The sequence below is a fragment of the Electrophorus electricus genome (assembly GCF_013358815.1).
Source record: "Electrophorus electricus isolate fEleEle1 chromosome 5 unlocalized genomic scaffold, fEleEle1.pri SUPER_5_unloc_10, whole genome shotgun sequence".
Classification (NCBI taxonomy): domain Eukaryota; kingdom Metazoa; phylum Chordata; class Actinopteri; order Gymnotiformes; family Gymnotidae; genus Electrophorus; species Electrophorus electricus.
Window position 1 is genome coordinate 16,565 of NW_023336125.1, and position 15,135 is coordinate 31,699.

Sequence of the window (15,135 nt, forward strand, 5' to 3'; positions counted from 1 at the left end):
GTACTGTGTTTGAATGTTATTCAGAATAGTAATAACTTGATGTAAAGTGTGAAGAACCATTGGATGAGACAGTGCCAATTTCTCTACGTCAGTGTCCAGCAGGGCAGAGGCAGCCACGGCATGTAAGCAGGCCGGCATCGAATCAAAAGGTTTGGAAAAGTAGGCCACAGGGCGATAACTGCCATGGTGCTCCTGGGCCAGGATGCCCACGGCTGTGGAGCCATGTTCAGAAACGTAAAGGTGGAAGGTCAGATTATAGTTTGGTAGGTCAAGTGGTAGAGCAGAGCACAAGGCCAATTTCAGATTCCTGAATGAGTGATGCATGGGTTGAGTCCAGACCAACGTATCGGACAGTCTTTTCCACAGCCCTGCCTGAGGACTTTATCATGAAACTCAGCATAGGTTGTTTTGTGTTGGGCGGAGGGATGTCACGTATGATTCCCCACACTCATTAGAGAAAGGTACTGTAAATATTTGAGATTAAATATTGTTCTTATAATTTTGTTTCTAGAGTTTAAGTTTAATGTTTATCTTGCCAGGAAAGAACTACTGAGAGCCAATAAATACCTTTTTTTTCTGTATCCACTAGGAGTGTATCCGTGTGTCTTTACTACTGGACCATTACAATGATATTTCCATATGTGCAGGATTAAAATACTCTAATAAGTTAGTGTTATTCATCATGAATTAATATATTAGTAATCATTTATAAGATGTATCTAAGCTCTCACTTCATAATTATCTGATCATGAACAGATCAGGAAGTCAGATGTTATGCTTAATTGGGTTTTTAAGTGCTATTCTTTATTAGATAATGAATTGTGCCATTGCATACGTGCAGGAACAATGGAACTGCATTTAGTTAAAGTAAATGTTCAGAATGTTGCTAGGTTACTGTGTGTAGGGTTTGGAGTTGGGGCTCCAGGGGCTTTAGGTGGTAGGTCGTATTTCCTAGAATAACAAGAGATGTTTCCTTACCTCTTGCCTTCTTTTAACATGTTTTACAATAAACCCTCTTTGTGGGCACTGTCTTTGAGGACATGTCCTGCTGTAATATTTACAGTCTACATGTCTTTGAGGCATCTTGGGACTGTACATGTCCTGCTGTAATATTCACAGTCTACAGGTTTTCTTGCCTACACTTTATAAGATATAAGAATGCCCTGGTACCTCTGTCCGCTCGTGTAAAACTTTGCTGTAGCCATAACCAGTTGCTGTCATGTCACGAGCCTTACAATGGTGAAACCCAACCTGTGCCTAGAACTCACTGAGCTTCAGGTGCAACCTGCTTAACCTCCATCCTTTAAGAGGCCTGGAAGACAAGCATCAAGACTCCTTGTTGTAGCCCTGCAGGTGGTGAAGTTCCTGTGGTTGTCTAAACACCAGAGTCCCTCACTGTCTTCATACGCCGACTGAAGATACACTTACCTGAACATTAGTTTTGCACTTATTAAAACGTATTAAAAAATAAAAAAGTTTTAATTGCATTTATGAAATATGCTATTGTGTTATGCACAACAAAGTCACTCTGGATAAGAGAGTCTGCTAAACACCTTAAATGTTAATGTAAATATGTATGTTACAATTTCAGAATTAATGGTGACCAATTCAGGAATTCAGAGGATATGCACCATTAGTTAATATATTATTAAAATTACAGCTTTACTAATCCTGGCTCCTAAGATTCTTTGTGAACCTGGTAAAATAATTAAAAAGTGTAGTATTACAAATTATTTGTTAAACAGTAACAAACAGCAGCTGTAGTTTCTAAATTACTTGTCATATAGAAATTATCTGTAGCATTTTACAGCCGCTAAGGTGAAAACTATTCAATATACATGAATATCTATAAATGTCTGTAGGCCATTTATAAACGACACACTTTAAAGGAAACTTATCATTTTAAGTTGTCCGTTAAGAAATGTATAAATGACTTGGTAATAATTTATAAAACATGTTGGAGCCCCTTATCTAAAGTTGCAAAACATCTCAATATATAGACATTTACAAAGGTTGGTAAAAAATTACTATTGTAAGTATGAATTACTGGCTGTAACACATTTTTTATTTCCCTGCCTCCATAAAAGGACAGAGATAATAACACCATCTAAAGGATTTGACCAAAATGTACAAAAAAGACAAGAAAGGAGCAACAGTATTTTGTTCTGTATAGTACTAGGAACAAAAGTTAGTTACTGTTTAATCATCACTATTTGCTGTACATTTCAAAAGAGTACTACACCTTGAATTTCACTAATGTGACACTAATGAACAACCCTGAATTACATGACAATTCAGAATGACTATACATTAACATATTTATAACACATTTGAAATTGTATTTTAACTTTATTTGAACACGTCTCACATAAACAGTAAAATACACACATTAAAAAAAGACTTAATGTCTTCAGACTAATGTGCTTGTTAATAAATATGCATAGTAGGACTTCTTTCCAAGATCATGAATGAATCGTCCTAGAGGGCCATTATGGTGTTTTTTTGCTAGCCATTCATACCATTCTACTACTGTCCAGTGATCCTTTAACAGCTCCTCTGTCCAGTTACTTCTAAACCTCCAAACAGTTTCATTGTATGTTCTCCAGGCCCTCTCTATATGCTGGGTGTGAGCCCCTGTAGGAGCATCCATGTATGATATACTGTGGTTAACTGTGTAATGTCTATAGCCAAGCTGAGACAGAGCCTACTGGTAGACACATCACTCACCACTGAGGATTGTGGATCCCCTCCTTACATGCTGAATGATAAGTGGCACTAGTTCCCTTCTGGACCTTCTCTGAACTAGGTGAAGAACTGGCTGTCTTTGTTTAGTGTGGACAGCATTTTCACCCAGCATCCCAGAGACCCACTGCCTCCTCCACAACGCCCGGCCATCCGCCCTCTTCCATACCGTGTAACATAAAACGTAAAGCTTTATTACATTAATTAAGAACTATTAACAAGATGAAAAAATTACAGGTATGAAGCATGAAGACTTGTATGTCCATTACACATTATTAAGACTCTACAAAATTCTATACCCACATAAAAGATGCACCTGCATTTCTTCTATGCCTGAAGTTACTCTCATCTATGACAGTGAACTGTCTGCTTCCTCCTTTCCTTCTTCTGAGTTCTTCCATCGCCACCACACAAGCCTCTCTCACTTTCTTAGACAACTTTGACAAGAAACTTGAGAAAACCTGAAGGGACATAATAGCGCTAAATTTATTAAATAATTTAATAAACATATTTAACACTTCCTTACTAAAATATTAACTGTACTCAGTAAAATTGTAAAGTTTATTTGTTAATTAAGTTAATTTGGTCAAGTGAACTGTTCTGGTTATTTTTGCTTATTTTAATCAAACAATTTAATTGATTAGAATCAAACCAATTAACCTGCTTGTTACACATGGATTTTTGAGGTTGCACCATTAAAATATTTTTATACTGCAGAAAGTGTCTAGATGTGCTGAGCAAAAATCTGTTTGATTACAGTTAAAATGGCCACTCAGTCCACACTTGTATAAAGTAAGACATATAAGCCTGTGTGTGTTAGCTGCTCCCTCCTGTACACAGATGTCATCCATTTGAAGAGAGACACTTCAGAACACTAAACACAGAGTTGTGTCTGATTGATCTCCTCGTCTGCCTTCCCCTGAGCACAGCACGTTGACACCTCCTGTATGAAAACAATAATATGTACCAGGATAGCGATCTGTACAGAGTCTAACAGTCTAGACCCAACGTTACATGTTCTGCCTATTTAACACTGTTAAATTACTATTTGATGTTAGAATGTGCCAAAATCACAATGAAAAATGCTTGCAATTAATCTCTGCATTCTTTAAGGGACAACGTTATTTGATAAATTCTACGTTAGCTATATAGTTTAATTTAAGATAAAGTTACAGTAGGACATCTAAGTAAACTCGTTAGCCTACCATTCATAGCAGTCCCATCAGTCGCTGTTGTGTAGTTTCATTTTGTGGTGACAAAGATCGCATTTCATCTTTCTTTGTAGTACTATTTTGCAGCCACTTTATTAATTTCAAATGTTTTCTTTTTGATTTCTTGCCCTCCATCAGCTTCCTCAATTTCTTCGGCATTTTGGCCCAATTAAAACCGGATGTCTCCCCTTTACATTTGTTATACTGGAATTTATGGCATTCCAGATTATCATAGAGCTTTTAAACTTAACAATACAATGAATAATACATATAAATGTTTTTTTATATTGTGAATGCTTATATTCAGCAGACACATTAATATTTTCTGGACAAACAGCTCTTTGTGAATTTCATATAAACCATCAACAGTAAAGGTGGAGCGTTCGTGGACGTTGGAGTTCATTCAGGTCTGCGCCTCTAATGAGGAGACGCCGGTACAGGTGTGTTTGGAGTCGGATGACAGTGGAGATCAGCACAGCACCTGACGCTCGTCCTCACAGTACACAAAGAAGAAGAGAGTTCACAGTTCAGAGAGAAAACCATGGCAAAAATAATAAAAAAAAAAACAAAACAGCCAAGACACTGGAGAGAAATACAGATGGAGAGGCTGGAACAGGTCAATGCTGTACTGTACTGTAGCTACAGTGCAGCTAAACTAGCGTTAGCTAGAAATCAACATTAGCAGAAGTGTTTTCAGTAGCTTTCTTGAATACTAGCATTAGTGGGTTATGCTTGAACAACGCCATGGTAGTTCACCGTCTTTATGACCTTTAGTACATTTTATTCAGTATGAGGAATCTGAACACATCCGCTTTGTTAGATTACTCTGAAAGAAAGCTGTCGTACGTTAGCCAACTAGCTAGTAAACTAGCGCGACTGGAAAAGGTGCCGAACACCAGCTGACTGTCTCCGGATTACAGTGGAGATCAGCACAGCCGGTTTCTCCTGCTGTTTGAAGTTTAGCCCTTCGATCCGTTTTCGGTAGGTTTTACGCTCTAGTTCTTTACCTGGCTTTTATTCCCCGTCTATGCACGTCAAGAATGTAAAAGTGAGATTTAATGGGCGAAATTAGCAGGCACAACCGACCGACCGAGCTAGCTCGCTAAATCGGTCGCTCGTCTCGGTCATTTATGTGTAAAATACAGAGTGTCTGACTATCTGGCTAGATGACATTAAAATGGCTGATTAAACACACCCAGTTAGCTTGCATGCGTGTCCGAAGTGGTGCTTCACAACTCGAGATCGACCGTATTGCGGTATTGTCTGTATTGTCTGTATTGCAGACGTGCAGCGGTGTACCGCGTTCATTGTAAGTGTTCACTAAGCAAACCGTGACCGTGTCGGTACTATTCTATATGTGGCACTGATGTGTGTTCTTCTTTCTACAGTTTGGGTATCGACTAGGGATTCAACTAAGTAGCCTGTCAAAGATTTATGCGTGCGCATGTCGTATTTTGTCTCCACAGACGTGCGTGCGCACGATGTCTCTTCCTCTCGTTACCTTTTGGACAGAATTGGACTGCTCAGTGGCCCAGCGTCAGCCACCTTGTCCAGGCCGTGTGCCTGGTGCTTTGTCCACTTCACCTGGCCGGTCAGACCATCGTCAGGGTGAACAGGTGGGTTGTTGTCATGAGGGACTACAGTGTCATCTAGGACGTAGTCCTCAGCAGCCCCGACCTCATGGCCCAGACCCGTATTCAACTTTTTGAGTTGAATCAGCAGACACTGACCCAGTGCTGAGTTTACCGGGTTTTATATTTACCTTATTAGCACTGTGGACTATAAAGGCTGAGCACTAATAGGCTGGGCTGCATTTTTCGTTACGGGTACAATGCAAGGAACAAAAAGCAGGAACAGGATGTTCTGCGCCTGAGCGTTGGCCAGTCCAACACTCCCATGTTGGCCCTGAAACCTCTCCCTCCCGCGCCGAGTAAGCTCCCAGAGCGTCTGACTCACGGGCACCCTGCTTTTGACTTTAACATCCAGCAGGATGTGTCTGGGTAGGCTTCTCAGCGTGTCCGAGGCCAGCCTCCTCTTCCTCCCAGTGAGACCCTAGCACTAATGGATATGTAGATGTCGGAGAGTGATGTCTTATTATTGGTCTTATTTTGGCACAAATATATTTTACCTGGTTTTTCAGTGATAGACACTTCTGACCTTTTTTCAAAAATGCCGGTAACTCAGATACCACAGGTGCAAACTAAAATTAATTTCTTTACTCATAATGTCTTTAATCATATAGTCAATGTGTCAGCAATCCCTCTTCTGGCCAACAGAGGTCCTCCTAATCTGCAGTGCCATGGTATGAAACATTCATTGAAGTTTAGATTGTTGAGGAGTTCAATTAACTCACTGACTCAGTAGCCACGTGTTCTTGTACTATCTTAGTGTTTTTGAAGATGATCTTACATATAAAATATGCATGTTACACCATATACATAAAAGACACATTTTACATGCTTTTTATGTGTAAGACTCACCAAAACCATATCTCATAGCTAGAAACACTACCAACCACAATATGAAAGTCCTCTGTAGTGACAGGTGGATCCTTTTGAGTTTCTCTCTACACTGCACTGGCCAAATCTGTCAGCTTCTTCTGTAGCAGAAAACACACATAATACAACATCAAGTTGACAAGACATTGAGAACAGCAATTAATGACTGAGAAAACAATTTGACTGTGGATGTCTAAGCATTACATAAGCCCAATTTTGTACTGATATATCAGCCCTTATTTATCTGACCATCTTTCAGACTGGGTCACAATCATACTTCCTTTTGTTGAGTTTTAGCCAATTGAGCCACAAAAAGTGAAGCTAAACAAAACAGAAAAAAGACCAGTTTGTTTCATACTGTTGAAAAGTTCACAGATTAGGTGCAATGTCTACAACCAGCTTAAAACGTTTGACAACTGCAGAAAAACCTATGTTGTCAAGCTCAGTGAGGCCCACAACCGAAATACATATAGAGATATGTGTGACGTGAATAACAGTAGACAAAGGCTGATTTTTGTTAATTTTCATTGGAAGATACTGTACATAACATATGTGACTGACAGATTCCCTAAAGAATGATTAGAACATTATTTGATGCCAGTTCTGTCGCCCCTTGTCTGGTATTCTCTGCCTTACTTCATTGTTCTCACCTGTTCTTCTCATTTGTAATTGTGTATATATACCTTGTGTTTGTGTATATACATATATATACTGTGTTCATATTGTGTATATACACAACCTATGTATATACTGAGGTAATAAAAAGAGTGTTTACAGGGAAAAGAGGTTTTTAACATTGAAATAGACATATTAATAACATAAAACATAAGGGAGTATAGAGATTCTGTGTCCTCTCAGTGTAACGCAAGTGCCGAAGGGTGTGGAGCAGGATGCACAGACTCTCTCGACGTGGACAAACATTTATTTACATAAAACATAAAGACTATAGTGGCATTCCATATAACACAAACAGTGAACATAGAGACACTTAACACTAACAATTTTTAACATTAACACAAGCTAGACAAACATGGTTACGAATGTTACATTTAGACATTAACTCACAAACAACATGCTACATCAACGATGACCAACAACACTGCACACACTGATGCAGGTTTAAATACACAAAGCCAAACAAGGTGCAGGTGTGTGCAGGCGTGGATACAAACAAAGATCCTGTCACTGCACGTGGCGGGCCAAACCACATGACTCGCGAGAGGCGAGTGTTCTGTTACAGAACCTCCTCCCAAGGGGCACGGCTCCCGACGCATTTTTCCAGTGAACACGAGTCTCAGGACACCGTGTACATGTACACACAAGCAGCCGCCTGGGAGAAAGGCAGCTTCTCTGTCTCTGTCAGGGCAGTCCGGTACGCCCCCAACAACGTTACGCCTGTAGATGTACAAAAGTTGTAAACACAAACAAACAATAGCGCCCACACACAAACATATAAGGCGCTGTGACATGGTGCCCGCTGTCTGCGCAGGCACCTTGTATGTGTCCGTGGCCTCAATGGACATGCGGGCGTGCACGTCCGCCCCGGTTCCAGACGTGCTACCTCCCCCAACGGTCCTCCACTCGCCTGCCACTCTAGGAGCATCCCAGCGGCGGTTTGCCTCCGGGGCTTTGGGCAGACCCCTCCAGTCTCGCTGGTGAGTCCACTGAAGGGAAGGGACACGGGCTTCAGCTCTGCCCGCTGGAGATCCCGATGGGTCCACCCAACCGCCCTCTTTCTGGTTGTTGTGGTGCATTTCGGTCTTCCTCGGCCTAGGCTCGAGGCCCCCCCCCCAGAACACCCAAGAAATTCTTGGGGGTGTACCCCTCCACTTCCGGGGTGGACATAGACACCAGTCACGGTCCTCTCCCCAATCTGCTGGGATCCAGGCAGCAGGGCGGGGGTGCCTACGCATCTCCCGCTAGGAAGTCCGTCTTTAGCCGAAGGACCTGGCGTCCTGTGGTGGTTGGTCATTCTGTACCGCGTTGGTCCGAGTGCCGAAGGGCGTAGAGCAGAGCGTAGACGCTCTCGACGTGGACAAACATTTATTTACATAAAACGTAAAGACTATAGTGGCACTCCCGTGTAACACAAACAGTGAACATAGAGACACTTAACATTTAACAATTTTTAACATTAACACAAGGTAGACAAAAATGGTTACGAATGTTACATTTAGACATTAACTCACGCACCTCCTGCTAGGAAGTCCGTCATTTGCCGAGGGAGTAAGAGTCCTGTGGTGGTTGGTCATTCTGTAATGTTGCTGCTGGCCTGAGCACCGTAAGGCATGGGCCAGGACACACAGACTACCTTGATTTTGTGAAACATTTATTAACATTAAACACGGAAAACACAAGTGGCAATCACATACAACTATAACAGTGAACATTATTAAACATTCAACATATCAAGCTGTACTCAGAGGCCTTCGGATGTCTCTGCAGATTTGTTAGCTAGGCAATAAATAATGAAAATGCCTCAGAGAGAGAGAATGGACTCAATAAATCTCTCAGTCCATGCTTTTACTATTACTAGCTAATTACTTTTCATTTCCCAGTCTAGATCCAGCTCAGACAGTGCACCATCTGTGTATAGCACCTAGCACCAAGGGGTTATTGAGCTGGTCCTTTCTGAGTTATGAAAGCTCCATCGATGAGACTGGCTGTGTGCTGGGCTGGTGACTTAGATGGAAAACTATTGTTTTTGTCATGGTTTTAAAAATAATGCACAGTGAAATGTACTCCTGGGTCAGATTGGCCATCTATAGTATGAATCATCTGATTAGGAACCAGATAAGTCAAAACAATGACTTGGGCAAGTGTTTAGGGCTCTAGGTCTCTGGTGATAAATATCTTGGTCAGCCCATTTAACAGTGTGTCTGTAGCTTTTCATTAACTTTTTATTGCTTATTGGTCACTGTGTATTGCCTTTTCTTACTACTGAGTTTGAAATATCAACAAATAGGACAGAACAAAACATTATCTTTATGCTATGGTCAACTAGTGTTACTGGCAAACCCAAAGAAATTGGTTAGAGTGGGGATGGTTTTGAAGTCGTATCAGCAAAAATTAGCATACCATAGATGTTTGTAACTTTGGGATTCGCCTGTCTACTGAACTTTTGGAAGAAGAAGTCACGGAGCTGCTCTCTCAGTAGGACTCTGCTCTGAGTCTCCCTCCTTAAATGTAAGATATATTTTCTTCAGTAATTTGTGGCCTTTAGAATGGCTTCCTTAATTACAGCTATAACAGTGTACATGCCAGCTGTGCTGAATCGCACAACGATGTCAGAATCTGGCACAATTTAACTGTGGAACTAGGTGGAGAGAATCTGACTAGCAGTACATTGGTAAGGTTTGATGCATATCCCAAGATAAGTCATAAAGCCTTGAATAAAGATGAAGGCTAAGAGAGCAAAAGTTATGTAATTCTTCAAAGATGAATACTAAACGTACAATTCTGGCAAACCATGTCAATTACAATCCATTATACTGATGTGTTTATTTGATTCACTGGAAGACAACGAGTGACTTGTGTTTGGAACATAGTCTTCCTTCCCAAAGTTATACTGACTTCTTATTCTGACATTTTTTAAACATGTACAGACAGTTTTATTCCCTGGAAAGTAACATATACACACACAGACAGACACACACACACAAACACACATATATCAGATATTTTGTCAACTTTCAAATATAAAAGGCACAGCACTAATTTCAAATATAACAGTGTACTGTTTTTATTTTAGCTCTGCACAAAGAGCGTACAGCATGTATGTGTATATACGTGTACACGTGTGTGTTCAACCGTGTTATACACAATGCTGCAGTGGCCTGCTCTGCTTCAGCTTGCTCTTTACTGTGCTACACTTGACAGAGAGCTTTTCATGCTGCCTCTTGAGAATGTCTAGTTGGCTCTGCAGGTCCTCGCATGCATCCTTCACCTTCTCAAAATCCTGGAGCAGCTTCTTGTTTCTCAGCAGGCTGCAGCGCTGGTACAGGCGCAGATTGTCTGCACGCAGCTTGTCTTTAGCTATCATTACCCCTGCCAGAGCTTTCCGCTTGTTGCCGATCATTGCCTTTATCTTGGCCAGATTGGCTAGTTTGGCCTGGATCTCCAGCTCCACAAAGTTGATCATTTCCTTGAGATGTGATTGGAACTGAGAGTGGAGGTACACAATACTGAGATTATTTTCTATGCATTCAAGACTCTACTGTACAATACATCTTTCCATCCTACTCTGTGGCAATAAATTTATTGCATTTTCAGTTTTAAATGGGGACTCAAAATTTCCAAGTTTTGTGGTGGGATTTATGGGATGGGTCTTGTTATGTTTTCAAGTCTACTTGACAGTTCCATGGCTATCTAAAAAATCAACAGAAATTGCACCCACATTAGTCTTAATCTACTGAGTTTAACAGGACGTCATACCTCTCTAGTGCTGGTAATTCCTTTCTTTATTCGAATAATCTCCTCTTCATACTCCAAGATCATAGTCTTATAATTCTCATTTTCAAACTTCAGTTTTTCACACTTTGTAATCTCCTCCAGTTCTCTAATAGATTCTTCCCGGCTTTGTACCCTCATCTGCAGCGCAAGGTTCCGTATTTTTGCAGCAGTGAGCTTATTCTCCGTCTTCTGCTCAGCTGCAAGGAGCCGTTTCACCTCAACAAGAGCTGCCCGCTTCCCCAGCCACCGGGCGAGAGCCGCAACGACTACTTCTTGCATCATCATGATGAAGGCTTGATATTCACAGTCCCACTGCTTCTTCTTCTCCTGGCACCGGGGCCGGAGTTCTTCAACATGCTGCTGGTAGAGCTGTGATTTGCGCTGCCACTGCAACTTTAGGTCCTCTAGAATTTTTAGCTGGTCCTGGTAGCCATGGCGACTCCGCCTTGTACACACAGGCATTGGCACGTTTTCCCTTTCCAACCAGTCAGCTATTATCATCTGCTGCTCGCTGTTCAACTGGCAGAGTTCATCCCTTTCTGACAGGAGGCTCTGCAGAAGCGCTTGGTGTTCCTTATACTCAGCTTCAAGGTTACATCTCTCCATCTCCAGCTGCTCTTTGGAAGCTTCAATGTCATGACATCCATCCAGACCAGTCTTCTGCAGCTGCTCATCTGAACCTAAAATTACAGGGCAGAGTTATACTAAAGAATCATCCAGTTATATTAATTAACAGATGGCAACAGCTGATTTTGCCCTCTTGAAATTGAGCTATGTTCAGATGAGAAGGCTCAGTTTAAAAATATATTACGACTCTTCATATGAAACCATGTGTTAAAAACCAACAGGAATGAATTGCCATGTAATTTTCTCTAGAATGTATAGACTTTATAGTTCTTTACCTTTTTTTCTCTGAAATGGTAGTGGATGGCTACCATTGATTGGAGGTAGAACAAGTTGAGCAAAATGTGTGCTGCCTCTAGTTTCTGGACTGTGCATACCCACATCAAGAGCCTAAACAAAGTATACAAGGTATTTTTCACACAAGAATCTACATACTGACACACAAGCACACATAACCATACACAACCTTCCATCATAGCCAAACAACGTTTTATTAAAATGTACTAAAAATGTATTTCTATTTGTTTCTTTCTTGAGGCACCAGTACAAATATTTTTAAGGTATACCATATCATTTAAAGATTCAAAAACACATGCTCCTTCATTTCAGCATTTAAATAAAATGTGTATACACGTACCTGAACATTGTTTGCTTTCTGAGCACTGTGGTTTGGTCTTATTGGTGGCAGCTTTGTGCAGCCACCTTTCCTCTGTTCCATATCTACTGGCGCCTCTCGTCTTTTGATGTGAATTCTAAAGATCGATAAGCCTTTTAGTTTTTGGGTAACAGACCTCAGCCAATTACAATAAGCAGCAACGAAGCAAATGAGTACTATGGGAATGGTGACAGGCGTGATTAATGTGATAGCTTCTGTGACTTCACAGCCCCTTTATTACATCATAATTATGCCACAAGTACCATCTCTACATCAATATCAACTTGCTAAACCTGCTAAACCTTGCACAGTTCAAGGTTTTTTCCCTTTAAATTTTAATCAATTTATCTGCTCATTTAACCACACAAAAATCAAGCTAACGTGTATCAGAAACAGTGCACGCTGTAAACTTCACATGTGTAAAACCTAATAATGAAAGTTGACAATCCGCAAAGGTATTTAAACCTTCTAGTTTAAAATATTTTAATGACCGAGTATACGCACACACACACACAGAGGGGAATACAACACCTTACATTATAGCAACAGAAGTAACTATAGCAGCAGCAGTATTCCCCAGAGGAATACAACACCTTACATTATAGCAACAGAAGTAACTATAGCAACAGCAGTATTCCCCAGAGGAATACAACACCTTACATTACAGCAACAGAAGTAACTATAGCAGCAGTAGTATTCAGCAGAGGACTACAACACCTTACATTATAGCAACAGCGGTATTCTCCAAAGGACTACAATACTTTACATAACGGGTATCCATAGCAGAATTCTCCAGAGGCATACAACTTCAGGCGCATATCCTGTCATTAATCTTGCCACATTGCATTACTTGAAGCACAAAACCTGATAATCTGAGATTTATCTGGGATTGGATAGGTAAAAGGCATACTTGAAACTTACTTGATACTTAAAGCCAAAAGACCTAGATGTGCTTGCACTTGTTTTCTGTAGCCACCACCTTTTTTGTTGTGCGTGTCTGTATATGGTCTCATTAATGGGTGTGTAATGAAGACCATCAATAAGGAAGGTTAAATGGCTACTCTATCTTCTGTGCCACAGAGCTGGCTCTTTGATCTGGTGGTCAGGGCACATGTTTGTTATGGATGTGGATGTGGATTTGCTACCACACTGTCCTCAGCCTTCATGTCTTTACTTTTTTTTAAAGATTGGAGTTCTGTTATGGTGGTATGTTCATCAGACTTGAGGTGCTTGTTAAGGCATCATACAATTTTTTAAAACAATTAGATCTGCAGCAGATTATATTATTTGTGATACCTTTAAAGGGTAACGAGTCAGACTGTCAGCACGTGAATCAAATGAAAGCATACAACATAAAGCATACAGTCGTGGCCACACATTTGAGACTAGCACACATTTTGGTTTTCACAAATGTTGCTGCTTTAGTTTTTATGGTAGCAATTTCCATTCTACTTTGTGAAGAGTGATTAGATGAATTGCAATTAATTGCAAAGTCATTCCTTACCATGAAAATTAACAATCACAAAAATTACTGCATTCAAGCCACTGCATTTCAGCCCTGCCACAAAATGGCCTGCTAACATAATTTCAGTGATCATATCAGCTACTCACCACTCTGGTGGGTTTATTTGTAAACATATCAGCTACTCACCACTCTGGTGGATCAAAGCAGATAAAACCACACAAGCTGAGGTGTTATCCAGCTAGGAGTGTGTCTTTAGCTAAACCCCAACTTGTGGTAAACACCCACGTGCGGTAAACCCCATTTTATGGTCATAACATCTGGTGCACGTCACGCCGTGCTGTCACACATCTGCACTGAAGGCTTCGGCGCGAGCCTACGTCTTGTGTTGTGATCATCCATAGGGGTTTCTTGTTCTTTTAGGTAAAAATCTAAAATAAATGTGTTCTCCATCTTAATTAATCATATCTTGGGTCTAATGCACCTAAAGAAAATGTGTGTTAAGGCATATGTAGAACAGAAAAGTTTCATTTTTTGGAAATTCAAACCTTCCCTTTTTCTGTTAAATCCACGACATTTATAAAGATCACTTTCTTAGCTACTCATAATGAAGGTGGATAAAATATAGAGCAATACTGTGCAAATAGCTAATCAGTTCACTATAGTATATTTTGAGATCACATGAAAAAAAATCTAATTATCAATTCACTGTGATATTCTTGGAAAACACTTTGCAACATATTCAACATATGACAGCAATGTTTTTACTGTAGGAATTTGGAGTATTTGGATGGCAAGCTTGTGTAAAATGTCTCTTTAGATCACTAAATACATAGTACATATTGAATCTTTATAAAATAAACAGATCAACTAATCCATTAAATTCGTGAAATACACTCTTATGTAGTTACTTTTAGTATGACTTAGTTGTTTTTACAGTAGAAATTTGGAGTAATGGGATGGCAATATGCTGTTAAATGTGTATTCAATTCACTATATATCACTACTTGAAGCTCTATAATAGTCTGAAATAGTTGCATGAAACAGTAATTTCGCATAAGTGGCGGTATTCCTAACGGACCTGCTAAAGCCACAAACTACAGGAACCGCTGTGGCTGTGGTTATATATCTAGACACAACTCATAATTTTAACTAATCATCCCATCGTAAATATCTTAGCCAGGTTAGCGCCTGGCCTGTATAAGAAAGCTAGCCAGCCTAGCTAAAATATCGTAGCCAGGAAACTGAAAGTAACGTTTATTCGGAACTCTGCTGAATATTGGTATCTTATAGGTTAGTTAGACTTAAGATAACCGTGTAGCTGTCCTAATATTCATGAATATTATCCTATGAGAGCTATCTATGCAGTTAACACTAGCTTACTATATTACTAGCTAGCATTAGCTGAACAGTTATATATAGTTAAGGTAACGACCGCAGCCGCATATATCTGAATTAACCTTGTTCAGATGACATTGTTGTGTTAAACAG

General features: G+C 40.2%; 1 protein-coding gene across 1 annotated transcript; it reads right to left on the reverse strand.

Annotated features, from left to right (window-relative positions):
- Positions 1-10,265: 10,265 nt before the first annotated feature.
- LOC118240886 (coiled-coil domain-containing protein 96-like) lies at positions 10,266-12,000 on the reverse strand. Its single transcript, XM_035523428.1, has 3 exons — positions 11,994-12,000; positions 10,886-11,583; positions 10,266-10,613 (listed from the first exon to the last, which is right to left on the reverse strand). The coding sequence occupies exons 1-3, from the start codon at positions 11,998-12,000 to the stop codon at positions 10,266-10,268; spliced, it is 1,053 nt and encodes a 350-aa protein (XP_035379321.1).
- Between the last annotated feature and the right edge of the window lie 3,135 nt (positions 12,001-15,135).